Raw genomic sequence first — 18,116 nt, 5'->3', positions numbered from 1 at the left:
TTCTTCTGTAATTGCTAGTGTATTAATCTTTCGGGGGTTAACTACATTTTGTCTCAAATCCAAATCAGGTCCCAGTGTATTCAGTGCCTTCTTTATCCTTGGTGATGCTAAAAATGGGGTGACCTTTCCCTTTTTCTTTTTGATATGAACAGGTGCAAATTGTTTACAAGCCTGTAGACCTGAGCCATGTGACATCCAAATGTGGTTCCTTGGGCAACATTCATCATAAACCAGGTATTGTCTGACTTCGTAGTGCCTGAGATTTCCAGTGCTTTCTTTGTAACCTACATTTTAGACATACTGTGCCAAGTGAGAGCGATAAAGAGCAGAGAGGTGGGGCTGGGCTGACAATACAGGGACCAGACAGCAAGTGTGAAAAATTGATATGGGATGTGGGTAATAGGTGCCCTAAGGCAAAACCCCAAATATCTGGACTGTCCCTGTAAAATCAGGACTTCTGGTCACCCTAGCCGAGGAAGAGAGACTTAGAATGGCTGGTGGGGCTCGGAACACTTAAGGGGCACCGTTTAACAATCGTTATTCTGATCATTCCCCATCCATCAGCATATCTTGGTGCCCAGATGTGACAGCTGTTAGACAGCGTGCACAATAGATGCTTGACTCCAGAAACCTGGGTTTCATTCTCTGGCAGCACCTAGCCCCACTCTGCTTTCTCTTCCAGGTGGTGGCCAGGTGGAGGTGAAATCGGAGAAACTGGACTTCAAAGAGAAGGTGCAATCGAAAATTGGGTCGTTAGATAACATCAGCCATGTCCCTGGAGGAGGGAATAAAAAGGTAAAAAGCTGTACTGTACCGAGCGTCCCTGCTGCCCCCTCTCAGGTGGGCATGCGCTCTGTGTACGTGTCGGAGAGAGTATGGGGGCAAGCACAGATCAGTGTCTGGACACAGCAGCTACAACCGGGTTTATCCAATTCCTGTTTCATACAAGCGTCCTCTTCTCTGAATGCCGGGTGTGTTCTCTGCCGCAGCTCCCCCGATTATCCAGCCTTCCCCGTCCTTGAAGCCACTACAGCATCTGGGGGGGAGAGGGCTGCAGCGCAGCTGAAATCAGTCACATCTGAGCGACCCTGTGCTGCTGTCCGCTTGGAGGCTGCTTGTCCAAGGTGTAAATTGTCGCCCCCGGGAAGTTTCAGGCTCCGATACAAGCACAGGCGTAACTTGGAAGTCAGCAGGGCTGGAGCACATGCTTAAATGCTGCTCTGTGTCGGGGCCTGATCCATCCGTCCGGCTCATTCGTGCTGCTGAGGAACGGGTTTGCTTTCATGCCGGTGACCTGGCAATGGCGCGTGTCGGCAGAGCTGCCTGCCGTGTTCAAGGCAACGCAGCCTTGCAGAGGAAAGTGGGACACAGCTGATCACTCTAGCGCTGTGCAGCTAAATACCAGGGCCCCAGTGAGATGTTCACAGCCTAGCAGAAATTGACCAATCACTTGCTTTTGGGGGCGATCGGGAGAAAACCATGAGAGGTGTGCGGCTTTAATGCAAGTGTGAGTGTTAACTTGCAAGCTACAGTCCGACTCGGCCCAACATGTGTGGCTGAAATTTCCTCTCAATAGACGTTATTGTCCTGTGTGTTTTTAAAAGTCCCGTGCCTACCCATGCTATTGGTGTCTGTGATAACGAGCTACACATTACACGCACACTCTGTGCTCAGCCCATGTTTGTAGACTAATACACATCTAAGTATTTGGGGCATTTTGAGCTGTTAGGGGCCTTTCCTACCAGGGTGGGGTGGAGTGGGTTGTGTGTGTATTTACAGTTCTTTAGCCAATAGGCATTTTAATATAAACAAGACATGAATATGAACAAGTTATTTTAATTATATATTACATGAATATAGAATCGTAGGACTGGAAGGGACCTCGAGCGATCATCTAGTCCGGTCCCCTGCACTCATGGCAGGACTAAGTATTATCATTCTAGACCATCCCTGACGGGTGTTTGTCAAAACAAAACAATATGATCAAGTGATTTCTTTTTATTTGATTTCCTAGTTTTTCTGTTCCCTAAATGTCAGTGTAATCGAATGGGCATACACCCTGGGCTTTCCCATTGTAAGATGTTACAGCTTATAGTTGGGTTTGCATCTTACTTGGTTTTTTTCAGCCTCAGCTGCAAAGTATGAAGCAGACTGTTGGATTTTGAAGCTGGCATTTCAGGAAAGCGCTCTATTAAAGACTTGACTTTAATTAGAAAAGAGCAAGTTGGTTGACATTTCAGAGAGAAGATATTCTCTTCTGGCCTCAAACTTCAGTCTCCCAGCACAGGCTGGGCAGTAAGGCTGCCACAGTATTTGACATCTGAAAGTCTTGGGGGGGTGTGGTGTGCGCGTGCGCATATTTAATAATTTAAAACTAAATTAAAAGAACACAGGGAACTCTGGTAAGAATAAATATTTAACACTTGGGGTGGGCTTAGTCCTTCGTTTGGGGGATGTTGATGTGATTTGAACAGTTAAACCCTTGACTAGGCAGCGTGCTTATGTACAGTCTTCTCTTTAAGCACGCACTAGTTCTGTCAAAGGTATTGAGACGACGACTCCTGCTTAAAGTTAAGCACGTGCATAGTGCTCTGCTGAATCGGCGTGTGATACTGCCAACAAACTCTGTAAAACGTGTTAAGTGTAAAAAAATACTTTTGCTGTTAGCACATTGTGGGACTACTGCAAATACGGTATTTGTATAGCCAGTATCTTCATGGTTTAGACATGAATTGAGACGTTGCTTGGGCTGTCTGTGTTGATTTTCTTAGTGCTGAATGCCCTGCTGTGCATTAACCGGGTCCCCACGAGGGGTGATGCGTTGGTGTGCGCACACTCCCATGTGGCTGCATATCAAACAGTGAGATTTAATCAGTCGAATAATGATCAAACCTCATGAATAGCCAGCAATAACAAATGGCATTTTTTCTTTAGACCTGCAGTAAATTGTTCATTAAAACAAATATACATTGAAGATACTTCATAATTTGCTGTTTGTTTATTACGTAAAAATTAAAGTCCTGTTTTTAAACACCGCCTACGGCTGAAGACTTGGATGATAGTGCTTGAAACATTCTCACAGCAAAGTGAATGGCACCAGCATCTGAAATGAGACACTGAATACAGCACCACTGGGTGGATGAATTAGGCAGGAATCATGCAAGGATGCTGGGGTGGGGGGGTGATATGTGGATTCATTAGTCAAATTTGGGGACAGTGGGGCAAAGTATTCAATTTCTCTGCAGTAGGAGTGAAGGTTATTATTGTCTTGCTGATTGTTCAACATTTTTATCAAAAACTTAACGAGATGGAAAGGTTCTGTTCAGCTCTGTGTTCCAGCACTTGGTTTTTGGATGCATTTTGTAAATGTCTTGAAAAGCTTTCTAGCTGCCAGCCTCTTCCAGCACTAGCTTCTCTGACTGAGGAATTACTTGGCTTCCTTATCCTTCTCTCACTGCCATTACACATTGAGCTGTCCTGTGCTGCTCTCTTCCTTGTTCAGCTTGAGCATCTTTTCATTTCTTTTTATCTCCTGGTACAATCACTGAGCCGTAGTTAGAAGCTTTTGCCCTTTGGAGTGGGGCTTTACTTGGACATGCGATATTCAGAAGCTGCAGATTAACACCACAATAACACAGCTTCTCTAATCCCATGTCGTTGTGTATTGCGGTATTATAATTTAGCCACAGGTCTCATTCAGTCATGTGATCATGATACTGAAATTCACACCTTCTGGATGCATAAATATAACTTTGGGTACATCTACACTGCACAAAACAAGCCACGGCAGCAAGTCTCCGAGCTCGGGTCAGCCGACTTGGGCTCACACTGCAGGGCTCAAAATCGCAATGGAGATATTCCCGCTCGGGCTGGAGTCCGGGCTCTGAGACCCTTCCCCTTTGCTAGGTTCTGGAGCCCGGGCTCCAGCCCGAGCGGGAATGTCAACACTGCTGTTTTTAGCCCCGTAGCACAAGCCTGAGTTAGTTTGAGCTGAGCTCGGAGACTCAATGCTGCAGGAATTTATTTTCTTTGTTTGAAGAGTTAGATGCACCCCCAAAAGACCAAAGAGGGTAAGGTGCTGTACAGGCCCGGTGTAGCCTAGAGAGTCCCTCTCATGTCCAGGGGCCATTCTCGCCCTTTAATACAGAGCTGCTGTCTGCCAAATCCCAATATGCCCTCTTAATCCAGGGAGGAGCTGCTTGGGCTAGGATCGAGCAGGACCTGTAGCTTTTTAGGCTGCATCTCCGTTCAAGGGACAGCTGCAGTTGGTTCCATTTTAGACAAATTGGGCATGGCCCTGGCCAACTGCCGGTATGGGCCTTGGCTGGAGCAGTTTGAGAGCCCACTGCTTCATGTGACGGTTTCTCGCCTTAGGGGCTGTTAGGCTAGGAGAGTGTGGGAACGTCAACTGTGTTTTAATATGTACTTGACCAACAGAGGTGGGAAAACGGGTATTTGGACAATGCAGCTGCTTCTGTCCCTGAGGTCCTCCCCACAGGAGTGACTTGCCGAAGTTACGGGGTGACACGTATCCAGACAGCCGACATGCTCCCCCAAATAGTCTATGTTTGTTTGGTGAGCGTGGGTGTCTCTACACTGGATGTATACACGGTATGATTGCAGCACGGGGAGGAATACCCAAATGCTAGCTCGACTCCTGGATACGTCCTCAGCTTGTGGGCCCATCTTCACTGTTACCTTTAGCTGAGCTAGCTAGAATCAAGCTAGCCTGGTGTGCGAGCAGTCACTTCTCTGGTAGCAGAGGAGACTGCAGGATGTTTTAGGACCACAGGATGGGTTCGGGATGCTGATTCTTGACAGCTACGTTCCGGTGTGGCAAAACTTTGCAGCGCAGACCAGGCCTCAGTGCTGCTGTTTCAGCTGTGGCTCCGATTGCATTTCTCCCTATGAATCTGCTTTGGATCGTGTCTCTGGGCATCTCCTTTCTCATAGCAAATGGGATTTCCTTTTCCCACCTAGCTCCAAACCTCCTGGCCCTGTCGTCCTCTTTCTCTCTCTATGGGCTCAGTGAAATTTCCCCCTCTCCTTCAATGCATTTTGCAGACCTGTTCCTTTCCTCGCCCCCCTCTTCCCATTTCTTTGATGTAGGTTTTAATTCAGTTAATTTTGTTGCTGACGCCCTTTTGCGCCCCACTGATTTCTCCACCTGTAGAGAGAGAAGGGCAAGGATGATGAGCGCGGTGCACAAAATGGTGTCCCCCAAAGTGCAGGGCCTCAGTCATTGCTCGCTGAGCCCCCCATCCCCGAGGAGAGCCCGCTCCCAGACTTGCAGCCAGATGATGATGCCAGTAAGTAGCCACTCATCAGCTTCCACCTTAGAGCTTATGCATCCACAAGAGAGGGGGGTTTGGCTATTGCGCAAGCCTTGGGCATGGTGCAGGAGCCCTGTAAAGGCTCAGTATCGGCACCCTCAGCTGGATCGTGTGTGAGGGATGGTGACGGTAATGTAATAACCAGCGAAAGTAACTGAACACTGCGGGGGAGGTTCTTTTTACAGCTTCCCCTGCACACCTCTGCCACTGTGTCGCGGCCCCCTGCTAGTCATAGACTCCTAGAAGATCAGGGTTGGAAGGGACCTCAGGAGGTCGTCTAGTCCAACCCCCTGCTCAAAGTAGTTACAGGGTGACCCAGATCCCTAAGTGGCCTCCTCAAGGATTTGAACTCACAACCCTGGGTTTAGCAGGCTAATACTGAGATCACTGAGCTATCCCTCCCCCGGGTCCACCTGCCAAACTGCAGCCAATGTGCCGTAGGGCTGACGGGCAGCACCCCGTGATGTTCTGGTCCTTCCTCCCCCTTTGAGTTTTGCCTGTTCACCTTAACCTGCAGCAGCCCCTGCTGCTAGCCCCAAGACAAAGCTCCCAAAGGGGCAGTTGGGGTCAGGTGGGCCGGCCTCCCCCCCCCCCCCCCCAGCTCACCTTGCTGTCAGCTGAACGCAGTGAATGAGAGCAGGTCTGCAGTGATGAAAAGCCAAAAGCATTAGCCCCTATACTGCCGATCAGTTGTCTCTAGTCCCCTCCTCAGCGTTGGGCATAGGGGACTCTGCTCCTTGCCCTGCTAGGCCAGGGTTTGAGAAAGTCACTGCTCCATTGAAGTGAGGCCATAGCATGCTCACTGAGGCCCAGGTTCTGCCCTGGTTTTCCTGCAGGCACCTCCCTTTGCCTCTAGCGGCCCATCTGCCTGAGGGCCTTGGTCTGTTACGGGCAAATGGTTCCTCCAGGCTTCACCCTGCTCTGTCACAGGGCTGAAAATGGAACAGAAGGTGTGCTCGGTCCTCCAGTCACCCGCTGCACCCCCTGGGATGGCCCGTGGGGACGGAGCACTACCTCCCCGTTCACCGTTTTTAAAAGCCAGCCAGAGCCTCTCGCGTGGGCTTGACTGAACCGCTCACCCCCCCATGTCGGGGCTCACCCTATGCCTCTTCTTTGTGCAGATCGAGTCTCACAAGCTGACCTTCCGCGAGAATGCCAAAGCCAAGACTGACCATGGAGCCGAAATCGTCTACAAGTCCCCCACCGTCTCCGGAGATGCCTCCCCCCGTCGCCTTAGCAACGTCTCCTCCACCGGCAGTATCAACATGGTGGACTCCCCCCAGCTGGCCACACTAGCTGACGAAGTGTCTGCTTCCCTGGCCAAGCAGGGCTTGTGATCGCCTGGCCGCGGGCGGAGAGAAGAGAAGAGAAATCAATCTGGCCTTCTTCCTCTGTTCCTTTTACAACTACTGCCCCCTCCCCCTGCCCCCCAAATGGGTAATGATTTAACCTACTTTTACTGTCCATTCAGCTCTGGCTCCAGGACTTCAAAATCAGTAACAGCATTAGATATAAACCCTCGCCTTCCCCAGGCGATCTTAGCCCAGTATAAAGGAACCTGATCACACCCACACAAAGGGAGTTTGGTTTCTGGAGAGGGTGGTGCTGCTTAAATTTAACTTTAAGGTACAAGCCTGTTTCCCCCCGTGCCATTTCAGCCAGACTGATCCCCAGCCCCCCAGGATACAGTGAGCCCGGCACCTCCCCGCCTCTAACAACATCCCTGGTTGCTTTCCAGCACCCCCACCCACCCCCAGGCCACTGGTTTGCTTAAAACATGCTTCATTGTCCCAGCAATTTCCTGGGGGCAACCGCCCCCTGCTGGGGAGCATGAGGCACAGCCCTCACCATGGAAATGGAGTCATGACAATGGAAATCTCGTGTTTGCAGTGTTTTTGTAGCAGTGTCGGTACCAGGATATGAGAGAGACCAAGATGGGTGAGGTAGAAGCTTTTACTGGACCAGCTCTGGTTGGTGAGAGAGACAAGCTTTCGAGCTACACAGAACTCTTCCCTCCGGTCTGGGAAGGGTACTTGGTGTGACAGCTGAGTAACTGCGAGCACCTTTCCCGGACCTGAGGAAGAGCTCGGTGTAGCTGGAAAATATCTCTCCCACCGCCAGAAGCTGGTCTAGTAAAAGCTGTTACCTCACCCACTTGCCTCTCTGATGAAAATCTCAGACTCGTTAATACTATGTAGAAACCCAGAGACAGTATGGGAGGCCACCCACCTTCCCCAGGGACTTCTTGGGGAGGGATGTGACAGAAACACCCTTTTTCTCCCCTGGAATTTGGCCCCGAAGCTACTTGGATTCCTGGTCACAGGCTGGGGCCGACGCTCCGACTGTCTCTCCTCTAATTAAAGGGCACCAGCCTTATTCCTTACACCCAGCAAAACTGCCGTTCAAGTCCTGGGAGCCCACAGCTTCCCTACACGTGGTGCGAACGCCACGCCCTGAAGGGCATACATAGTTCTAGTAGCCACGGCAAACTCGCTGTTCTCAGAGCTGGTTCCTTTGTCTAGGCAAGGATCTCGCCTGCTCTCTGGTTTCACTAACGTGTGGTTTTAGGGCTCCTCCTCTTAACTCATATTAATGACAACAACTGGTGACTCTTCTCCCAGGCTGTTCCTCTTACAAAAGGATTTCAGCCTTCAACCCGGGCCTCTAGGGGCAAGGCGTGCTTCCACCACTACTCTTCTCCTGGGCTGAGGGTTCTTACCCTGCTCAATTTTATGGCCTTGGGCATCTATCCAGTTCACCGCCCTCTTCCTCCTGTCCCGCTCCCACTCCTACCAGCGTGTGTCCTGTGCACTGTGTGGTCTGGAGTGCAGGTAACCCTGGAGCACGGTCCCTCTGCAAGGCAACAATATGCCTTAAACACTGGGTGAGTGGGTTGGGGGACCTGTTGCAAGAACGAGCAGAGTGCTGGGGCTATGCTGACCCATCTGAATTCCTAAGGAATATTGTGAGGACAGGGGGGATGGCTGGAATTTGTTTCCCTCCCTCCATACCTGTAGGCTTTCTGTTCCTCCCATGGTACGAGGCTACAGCCATGCTTGTCTGTGTCTGTCTGAATGATTGATGTGGGCTTGAATTCTGTGAGGCTGGCCGCACAGATTTCTCAACTTGTGTGTCAGTTTCTGAGAAGCTGCCCTAGCTGTGAGGCTGTTGCAGAGTGAAAGTTCTCTTGCCCTGAGCTGAATTAATAGAGGACTTTCATGTTCTGTGCTATCTTCCAGTAGAAAAGGGAGTCTCTTGAGTCACACACATCTGGGACAGCTAAGAGCTGCGGGATTTGAATTCTCCATCTTGTTAGCATAACAATTACTAGAGTGAAGGCACATTTCTTTGGTCAGAGCAGTGGATAGAGGGTGACAAAGCCACGGACAGATGGAAAGAGCATCACTATTTCACCTCGCAATTTTGGAAGAAAAACTTTATGTCCAGGAGCTAAGATGTGCCTGAAGATAGAAATTGGGCTTCCCTCTTCTTAAACCCAACTGCCTGCCCATAAATCCCTCCCTTACACCCCCAGGTGGCCCCTGCCTCTTTTAAGCTCCAAAAGCTGGCTCCATGCGGTGGTAATGATGACACTAGGGATTATCACTTCATTTAGCAAAGGGATGCTCTTGACGTGTATCCCTCCCGCCCTAGTTTTGTCGGAGTGGTGCATTTATGCTGGAGCTGTTGAGTAGATGAGTCTTGGATTTTTTCTTTGGCATACCCTAGTGTTGTATAGTGGGACTTGTCTGTATATGCTTGGAAATCACCAGGGTGATGATTGTTCTGTAAAAAGCATGTGTTGTAAAATTCAGTAGGTAGGTTTTGAACTGCCCCGTGTGCTCAGTACTGAGCTAGAATTCAGCCAAAGCGACTCTCGCTGCTGTTCGTTTAATCAGAAAAGAGTGAGAGCAAATCTGGCTAAGGCCAGAGACAAATGCAGTCAGCACTGACCCGGTAGCAGCTCATGATGGGAAATGTATTTCCAGAAGCTGGAGGGTTCTAGCCCTGTGAGCTGTGTATGTTTTCTGGGAATTTGGCCAGCAAAGGAGAGAGAAGACTCTGGAAGTTCATCGCAGAAGGTGATTGCACTGCTTAGCTGGTGAAATTGTCCTGCTAGATAATTGGGTCACTGAGCCCAACCCTTCATCCTGTGCAGGACTGGGCTGTACATGTCCTCTGAGACTTTTTCCAGTCTTCATTAGATGCCCTAGGTGATGAGGCTGCCCTTGGCTTCATAGCCACTGCCCAGGAAAACCTTTCCCAAAGCCAAGTGCTGTCGTGGCGATGGGAGTGCTGCAGGCCTGGTGATCACTTTTCTCTGGATCACATTTGAACCCTTGAGTGCTATAGATCCCTGCAGCATTTTAATGGACTTCAAATTTTAAAAAGGAGGCAGAGCGGATCCCCTCCTGTTACACCCACTGAGCACTTGGTATTTTATTGCTCAGCCTCCCAGTGATCTCTCTCGTAAGCACTTCCAGTCCCTGACACCCCTGTACTGCCCTCCTTTGCAGATGGGGAAAAGGAGGCAGGCTGGAGGAGTGATTTGCCCAAAGCGTCAATCATTGAGCTGGGATTAGAATTTGGGGAGCCCAGGGCTCAAACCAGTAAAGCCTTTGATTTCACAGGAGCACCATTTTCTCCGTTACCCAGTGACCCGCTGGTGGGAGAAGCAGAGGGCAGCTGCTAGTTCCCACCCTGTGTAATGTCCGGCTTGAGGCTGGGAGCAAGGCTCACTTCTGTGCCAGTGACTATGGGGGCTGTGATCAAAGACCATTAAAGCTGACTCCCCGGGGCGGCCCATTGGCTGCGTAAGGCAGAAGACACTTTAATGTTTGGAAGTGGTGTGTTAGTCACATCCTGTGGCTCCACCATTAACAACCTCAGCTTCTCAGCTTTGTGAGCTTACCAGACCCCTCATGGCCCCCTGGTGTGAGTGCAGCTCTTTGGGAGGTCAGAGGCCAGGGAGTGAGACACTCTCTGCTAGAGATGGGGGGGGGGTGTCTGTGATACAGTAACTCCTCACTTAACCTTCTAGTTATGTTCCTGAAAAATGCAACTTAAAGCGAAATGATGTTAAGCGAATCCAATTTTCCCATAAGAATTAATGTAAATAGGGGGACAAAAGACTGTGTGTGTAAGTTTTAAACAATTTATGATGATGATTGTGAAGCTTGGTTGAGGTGGTGGGATATTTCCCAGGGAATGCCTTACTGCTAAATGATGAACTAGCACTTGGCTGAGCCCTCAAGGGTTAACTGGTTGTTAATGGAGCCTCACACTCTGCAAGGCAGCAGGAATGGAGGGAGGGGAGAGACACACCCTGTGTGTGTGAGAGAGAGATGCGCATTGCCCCTCTGAGTACCTGCCCCACTCTTAAGTACACTGCCTTGTTAAGTTAATCAGCAAGCTGAGATGGCAGCAGCTGCTGCCAGGAAGCTCCCTCTGTCCTGAGCATCTCCCCTGCTCTACAGAGATGGGGTAAGCGGGTTGCAGGAGCAGGGGGATGCCCTGACATTAGCCCCTCCTGCCCCCAGCAAGCAGGAGACTCTGGAGAGCAGCTTCCAGGCAAAGGGCAGGCGCAGCACACGGGCGTTGGGGGAGGGAGAGCTGAACTGCCGGCAATTGATAGCCCAGGGCTGCTGTGCAGGGAAGTGGGGAGCTGAGGGTCAACCCTGGTTCCAGGCCCCCACCAGGCTGCTCTTCCTGCAAGCAGGCGGCTGCACAACTGTAAATGAGCACGTTCCCCCATCGATCAGTGACATAATGTTAAGCAGGTCGACTTTAAGGGAGGAGTTGCTGTACCATGTCCAGGCACCGGGCTTGGGGGCTGTGTAGTGAGAGGGCCACACGCACACCTGGCAGGATGGGGCTGCCTGAAGGCGAGCTCAGAATTAAAGGGCGTGCCAGGAACTAGCGCGTTAGTCCGGGCGCGGTGTGTTCCCTGGGGAGAGGCTGATTTCGGAATTGTAAGTGGAAAAGAAAACGCCCGGAAGTTGGGTGGCTTCGTGGGGCTTTCAAGTGTAAATCATGGGAAAGTAGGTGAGCTGCGGAGAAGAGCCTTAAAGGAAAGCTGCCCTTCAAAATAAGAAGAGCTGAGCTGCCGGGGGAGCCCGGAAGTCCAGAGGTGCTTCGGGTTTGCACCATTCGAGCCCTTTGTTTTAGCCGCTCGTTTACGCAACCCTGAGTGCAGATTAAGGTTAAAACAAGAAACAATCCCTCTCTCGCTGCTTTAGTTGCTATGGCAACCTATTCGGACCAAGAAGGAGGTCACGGGCCTCGGCTGATGCTTGCCATCCCTTGCCCTGCTGCGCATGCAGTTCCGCCTGGCAGCCTTTGCCAGACCGAAGAGGCTTCGATCTGCTTCCGAGCTAGCTTTCCTTCCCCAAGGGCAGGGCCGCCTGTGGTGGAGGCGAAGCTACTTCTGAGGAGGAGATGTCAGTGTTTGGGAAATCGGTGGGGGCTACCCCCGCCCCGTTCCCCCACTAACACAGCCTGGGCGTACCCAGCAAGGGACCTGGCTCAGGCCACCGCCGTGCTCGGTGGCAGGACTTCAAACAGCCCGAGCCTTTCGTGGGCCTGCTGTTTTACGGTGTAGACCTGCATCCAGCAGCCCTTTGCCAGTGTGAGTCAGCCCAGCACGAACGGCAGGGTGCCAGCAAGTCTGGCTTTGCTCGGGGGCCACGTTTGCAATAGGCTGCTCTGTTTTAGAGGCACACGGCTATTGCTGCCTAGCTTGTAGTCCAGTAGCGGTGCTTGTTTGCCTGGTTTGTTGCAACCTTATCTCCTGTATGATGAGCAGAGGCAGCCCTGAGTTTAGCATCAGACAGAGATCATCCCGCCCTCTACTAGCATCAATCTCACCAGAGGTAAGGGCTGGATATGGAGCAGCCTGCTGCTCTTGTACCAAAACTACTGAGCAAGGAGGAGTCTGAGCCCTGGTGCAGCTGTTGGCTCTGGTGTAGGGACTAACCCCCCGCAGAAATGAGCTACTCCTAAGGCAGCTCAGTGTCAGGTACCAGGATGGGTAAACTGCATTCCAGCTGGCTGGGTAAAGGATATTGCCACACTGTTTTCCTTCTTATAAGTACATTGACTGAGCTGAATTTCAGTTTTAGATGTTCAAGGGGGGGAGGGATCGCTCAGCGGTTTGAGCATTGGCCTGCTAAACCCAGGGCTGTGAGTTCAATCCTTGAGGGGGCCGTTTAGGGATCTGGGGCAAAAATTGGGGATTGGGCCTGCTGTGAGCAGGGGGTTGGACTAGATGATCTCCTGAGGTCCCTTCCAACCCTGATATTCTATAAGCTGTGAATCAGTTCAGCTGGTGTGGTGGGTGGCACAAATTCAAGCCTGGAGTTTCTGGCCCTGAGCAATGGTATGATTTCTCTAGGCTGCCAGTACAGCCAGCTGTCTCTGTTGCTCATTCTGATCAGTCCTTCAGGAACCAAGAGGAGTCTGGGGAAGGTTGCCTGAAGGGCTGGCTCAGCTTGGAAAGGGAGATGCTAGCTGGGGTGTTGAGGGCAAGCAAGTCAGCCTATTGGCCAACACTTATTTCCACTGAGATCTCCCCATTCGCTATTTGCACTCAGTGGAGCCACAGCATTGGTTGCCTAATGCCAGCTGAATGCTCGCTGAGGATGGCAAGGGGCACATGCCAGCCTGCATTCACTGTCAATAGTTCCACTTAAATGGACTCTATGATGGTCAGAGCCTGCAGAGTCTGTGATTATCTTTGTATCATTGTGGGATGATAGGAACCCTAGGATATTTCTGTCCTATGTAAATGAGCAACTGGGAGACCCAGTGAACAAATCAGTTCACCCATTTTAACCCTCTTCTGCTTCAGACTGGGCACCTGCAGTGCTGTTAATCTAAAACTCTCCTTAGCCAATTTCCACTGAGTACGGTGTGGCCTAAGTGAGGGCTTGCTGCAGGCCCCTGCCACTTCCCAACACCGTTGCGGCCTGACCCGGGCAGAGGTGCTTGGCTTTGGCACAGTCAGCACCCAGTTATTTTATAATGTAGATAGCTGGAGTTCAGGAATGGGGGGTTTTAGTTTTATTAATCCTTAGAACCCCAGCCTGAATGTCAGTTGTTGGAAGCTTACAGAGATCTGCGGCCTCAACCCCCTTCCCTGCTGTTTCGAGGCCTGACTCTGGGAAGTTGAATCTGCAGTCATTGCTGTGTCTAGAGCTTCTCTCCCTGCCCTTTCCAGCCCCCTGCTATGCTGTCAGCACTCTTTACCCTCTCCAGATGGGTCCCAGCCCTTCGTTGCAGCACCCAGACACTTATCTTCCAGCAAAGTAGCTAGGCCCAGTTCCCACCCTAACCCTCCATTCTCCAAGAGCCCAAGCCTGACCTCCCAGCCCATAGAACGTGGTCATTTTATAGACATCACCTACCTGGGCCTTAAGCCAAGGCCTGAGATTTACTGCTAAAGGATGGTACATTGATGTTCTGTTCCTTTGCTACAACACCCATCTTGGTCTGAAAAGGTTGAAACCGGTACTATGGAACTGTATTTCTGAATTGGGGGGAGGGATAGCTCAGTGGTTTGAGCATTGGCCTACTAAATCCAGGGTTGTGAGTTCAATCCTTGAGGGGGTCATTTAGGGATCTGGGGCAAAAATTGGGGATTGGTCCTGCTTTGAGCAGGGGCTTGGTCTAGATGACCTCCTGAAGTCCCTTCCAATCCTGATATTCTATGAACTCCAAAAAATGCTCGCTACAGGCATTTGAAGTGGCAAAAGGACAATTCTGGTATTTGCAATCCTGTGATTCCCTTTTGAATTTTGCAGGGGGATGGGGTAGGAGGGCTTAATCTCTGTATGATCATCCTAGCTTAGCTTCCTGTTTGTGACTGTCCCTAGTGTAGTGTGTGTTTTAACAACTGGTTTACACGGATCGTTGCTGTAAACGTGAATTTGGAAATAAAGTCATTACTACAATAAAATGCTGCCTTGGTGCCCCTGCTTGCGGGAGGGGATGGAAAGGGTGGGTCTGTTCACCCCTGTGGGAACACTGCTGGTCCTCTGGACAGCTACTACATACCCCATGGGCAGAGCTGCAGTGGAATCAAACATTCTCTCCGAACAGGGCCATGCAGAACGTACTGTGCAAAATCTTCCACCACCCCATACAATGGGCACTGCAGCAAGTATCGTTCACCTGCACCTACCCGAAGATAAGCCTTAAACTGTAGGCCATGTTAATCCAGTGCTGCCTAGGTGAAAAACAAGCACTTGCCAATGGTGTATGTTCGGTCTCTTAAGAACAAGGCTTCATTTAACCTTTCAGGGCTCTGAGCACAGCAAAGGTTTTAGGATGGGAGAGAGCAAAAAATGACAGGCCAGGTCCTGTGAGATTTCCAGCCACCCCAGGCTTGAGGTCTTATGGGGATTTGGAGTCCTGGGCTCACAGACACTTTGCCACCTTCCCTTAGCTAGGCTGCTGTGGGCTGTGCTAGTCACAGCTTTGGGGTTTGGAAGGAATTCCCCCCTCCCTATGCTATGGGACTGCCCAAAGGTGGTTGGGGTTTGGGGGTTTTTTTTTTAGCCTTCCTCAGACAGAAACCTGGGGCTGGATTCTGGGCAAGCTGCCAGCTGGAATTCTTCACCTCCCAGAGGTCAGCTTGGGCCTGTGAGAGTCCTTGAGTGGTGTCAACTTTTGGCAAGTGCCTAGTGTAGAAACTCGCTGATTCAGGCTCCAGATCTACAGCAGGCATACCAAGGACATCTTGTTACAAGATGGGGGCATACAAGAACCAGGGCCTGGGGAATCACCCCAGCCCCACGAAGGGCTGACTGGGGGTCAAGGTGTCCTCTAACCTCATCTCCCCCCTCCCCCCCATAGGGGAGGGACTACTCTTGGGTGAGTGGAGGTGCCCAGCAACCCTCCCCCTCATCATTGGCTCTTGCTGTGGGAGCCCCCCAGGAATTGTGCAGGGCTTGTTAAAATAAAACCCATCCTCCTCCTGCCCCAGGAGCACCATCACCAGGGTAATGTTCCTTTTTTGAAAGGGTCTGTGGCTACATAGGACTTGAGGCTCTAGTCACTCACAGGCATCGCAGAATGCTCCCCTCTTGTCTGCTGCTCACAGTGCTCATGCCCTCTCCAGCCCAGTCAAGGTTTGGCCTCAAACGCCTGGGTTGAGATGTTTAGTCATAAGGATGGACAGATCATGCCATGTACGCCTCAGTCAGGTAAGGCTTAGCTTGAACACACCTGCTGGAGAGCACGGGGAAGAACGAAGCAGCCAAGGAGGTTTTACTGGGGAGAGAAAGAGGAACGCATGGGGCTCAAACAGCTTCTGGACATGGCTGGAGAGAACATCGTAACAACGTGACCTAATCTGCCACAGCTTTCTCCAGCTGCTGGAGCTCTCCACTGCCAATAAATGGGGCCCTCCTAAGGGAAAAGTTCTTCCACAAAGGACACAGATATGGGGTGTGACAGGGTTGATCCAAAAGTGAGAAACACTTGGAAACAAATGTTTAAAAGATGAACTGCAGAAGCAAACCATGCCCTATGCTGATTGCTCCTTTACCATAACAGCTGCGATCCCTCCCCACCCCCCACTTGCATTTGTTGCATGTTATTTTACCTTAGAAATAAGGGCCTCCAACCAAGCTGGATGTCCCTGCCTCTGGTGCAGGATTGGAGAGGAGAGTGACACCATCACTATGAAACCTGAGCTGCTAGAGTAGCTGCCTTTCGTTATTTCTGTGGGGTGGAGGTGAAAGGCAGCAATGTTACTGTGCAGTGAAGGCACCTGTGCACCCTCCAGTGCAGAAAGGGAAGGTGGGACTTGCTCACCCACTTCTGTAAGTAAACAGAGAACTTCAGAGCATCAGGAAGACAGCTAGAGCAAGGGCCCTGGGGTCAGGAACCCTAAATTCTATTCCTGGTCGTCATGCTGCTGACCCCACGCCACTGGGAAGGTCACAAAAGGGGCTTGGCATCGCACACTCCATTTTTTAAATTTTTTTTAATCTTTTCTTTTTTTTTTTTATAAGCACATTTGTGCTTTGCAAACAGAATCAGGACATTAACAAAGATCAGCTTCTCAGAAGAAAAGCATTTCTATAGAACAAGGACATTACACAGCTCAAAGCAGGAAAAGAAAAATATTTACAAAATACAAGGTGGTTTTTTTGTGGTTTTTTATAATGCTAAAAGGGTTATTCAGAATTTTCAACCTTATAAATAGAAAAGCACTTATGCAAAGGGATATGGTAGCATTGGTTTTTTTTTGTTTTTTTTTTTTAAAGAAACGATGACAAATCCTTTAAACTAGAACAGAACCAAAGAACACTAGATAATGTTGAAAATTGTGAAAAAACCCCAACCATTAAGCAGTTTAGCTACTATTTCTTTACGATTACAAAATGGAAAAAAAAATTATGTCCTTTGTCTTTTTTTTCCTTTTTTGGTGATGTGATTATACATAAGACAGGCACAATGCTAACAACAGGACAGGGACCAACAGCCACACCGTCAGGGTCAGAAAACATTACAGATGGGAACGGTGTGTGGGATCCAGGAGTCTCTAGAGGAGGAGGGGCCAGCGGTGGTGCCATTTTAAAGTAAAATACCTGTCAAACTTTATGATCATCAGACCAAAAAGTCCTCAAAAATGAAACTGACTAAACATTTGTCTTCAAAATTTGTGTGGAAGTGGAGTTAAGCAGTGGTGAAAAACAAGTCCTGATCTTTTCCTAAGCAAGCAGCCAAGGCTCTACTGAGCTGGACTTCGAGCAGCACAAGACACTTGCTTTTTCTTAGGACCCCCCTTTTTTTTTAAATAGATCAAACCAATTTAAGCGAAACAAACATTAGCGGCCTTTGCACTGCCGCCTACAGACTTCACATGGTGAATTGCTGAGTCCTACTCCTGCCAGCTGAACACTCCTGGCATCTGCAGCTCATCATGCTTTCTAAGCAGTAACAGTAACAACAGAAGTGACATTCTGATGGCCAGCTGCTAACCTCGCCTGAAATTTTCTAATTGCGGTGGGTAAAAAACCACGAAGGCAAATTAAAGTGTCGGTAACAGAATTGCATTTCCTGTATCAAAGTGTGTACTGGTGCCAGCAGCAAGTCAGATCTCAGCAGAAGGAGTCCTGAAGGGTGCTGGATAAACTCTGCTCCTGCTGAAGCACCAGAACATGCTGGGCTGGACTCCCACTTCTCTGCCCCCCACCCAGTATAAAAAACACAGGGTGTGAACTGAACAAGACTGCTTCCCAAATCCCACTCTCCCACAGGGAGCTGTGCATGAAGCAGCTAATGAGGGACCTCCTTTCCCCAAGTGACAAGAAGGCTTGTCCTCCATGAAGCGAACAGCTGCTCTAAAAGCAGGAGTGGAGAAAGGAAGAAATGAAGGGCAATGCAGCCTGGGGGAATCATGGAGAGAATACTTGGAACTACAACCTAGGGAACAAAAGGACAGGGAGTGTGTGTGCAGGGACTGCAGATCTCAGCTCTGCACGTGGGGAGAGACAGCTAGTGCGGGAGGTTGCATTCCAAAGACATCACTTTTCACCACTAATTTCACTCCACTAAAACTTTTCAGGGAGGAGGCAGCAGGCAGCAGAGAGTAAGAGAAAAATACCCTTTCGCTTGAGAAAAAAATCCCCAAAGTCTGCTAGTCAGCTAAATCCTGTGCTCTAGAATCATACACCTAAGGGGGAGGGGCGGAAGGGTGTCTGGCAGGCTGCTCTCCTCCCGAGGCTTCACTCCGCTGGGAGGAAGCTGGGGTGCTCTTATTGTGTGACAAGG

The 18,116-nt window shown here is 50.1% G+C and overlaps 1 protein-coding gene across 18 annotated transcripts in view; it reads left to right on the top strand.

Moving 5' to 3' along the window:
* MAPT (microtubule associated protein tau) overlaps positions 1 to 14,289 on the top strand; it is a 116,258-nt gene extending 101,969 nt beyond the window's left edge. For all 18 annotated transcript variants that reach the window (XM_074940581.1, XM_074940577.1, XM_074940588.1 and 15 more), the window contains 3 exons: positions 153 to 234; positions 683 to 795; positions 6,455 to 14,289. In XM_074940581.1, coding sequence (XP_074796682.1) covers positions 153 to 234; positions 683 to 795; positions 6,455 to 6,670 — 411 coding nt within the window. In that variant the 3' untranslated portion in view covers positions 6,671 to 14,289. The remainder of the gene's footprint in view (positions 1 to 152; positions 235 to 682; positions 796 to 6,454) is intronic.
* Positions 14,290 to 18,116: the final 3,827 nt, after the last annotated feature.

Source organism: Natator depressus, chromosome 27 (assembly GCF_965152275.1).
Source record: "Natator depressus isolate rNatDep1 chromosome 27, rNatDep2.hap1, whole genome shotgun sequence".
Taxonomy (NCBI): Eukaryota; Metazoa; Chordata; order Testudines; family Cheloniidae; genus Natator; species Natator depressus.
Note: the sequence above shows the minus strand (reverse complement) of the source record. Positions and strands in the feature narration are given on the sequence as shown.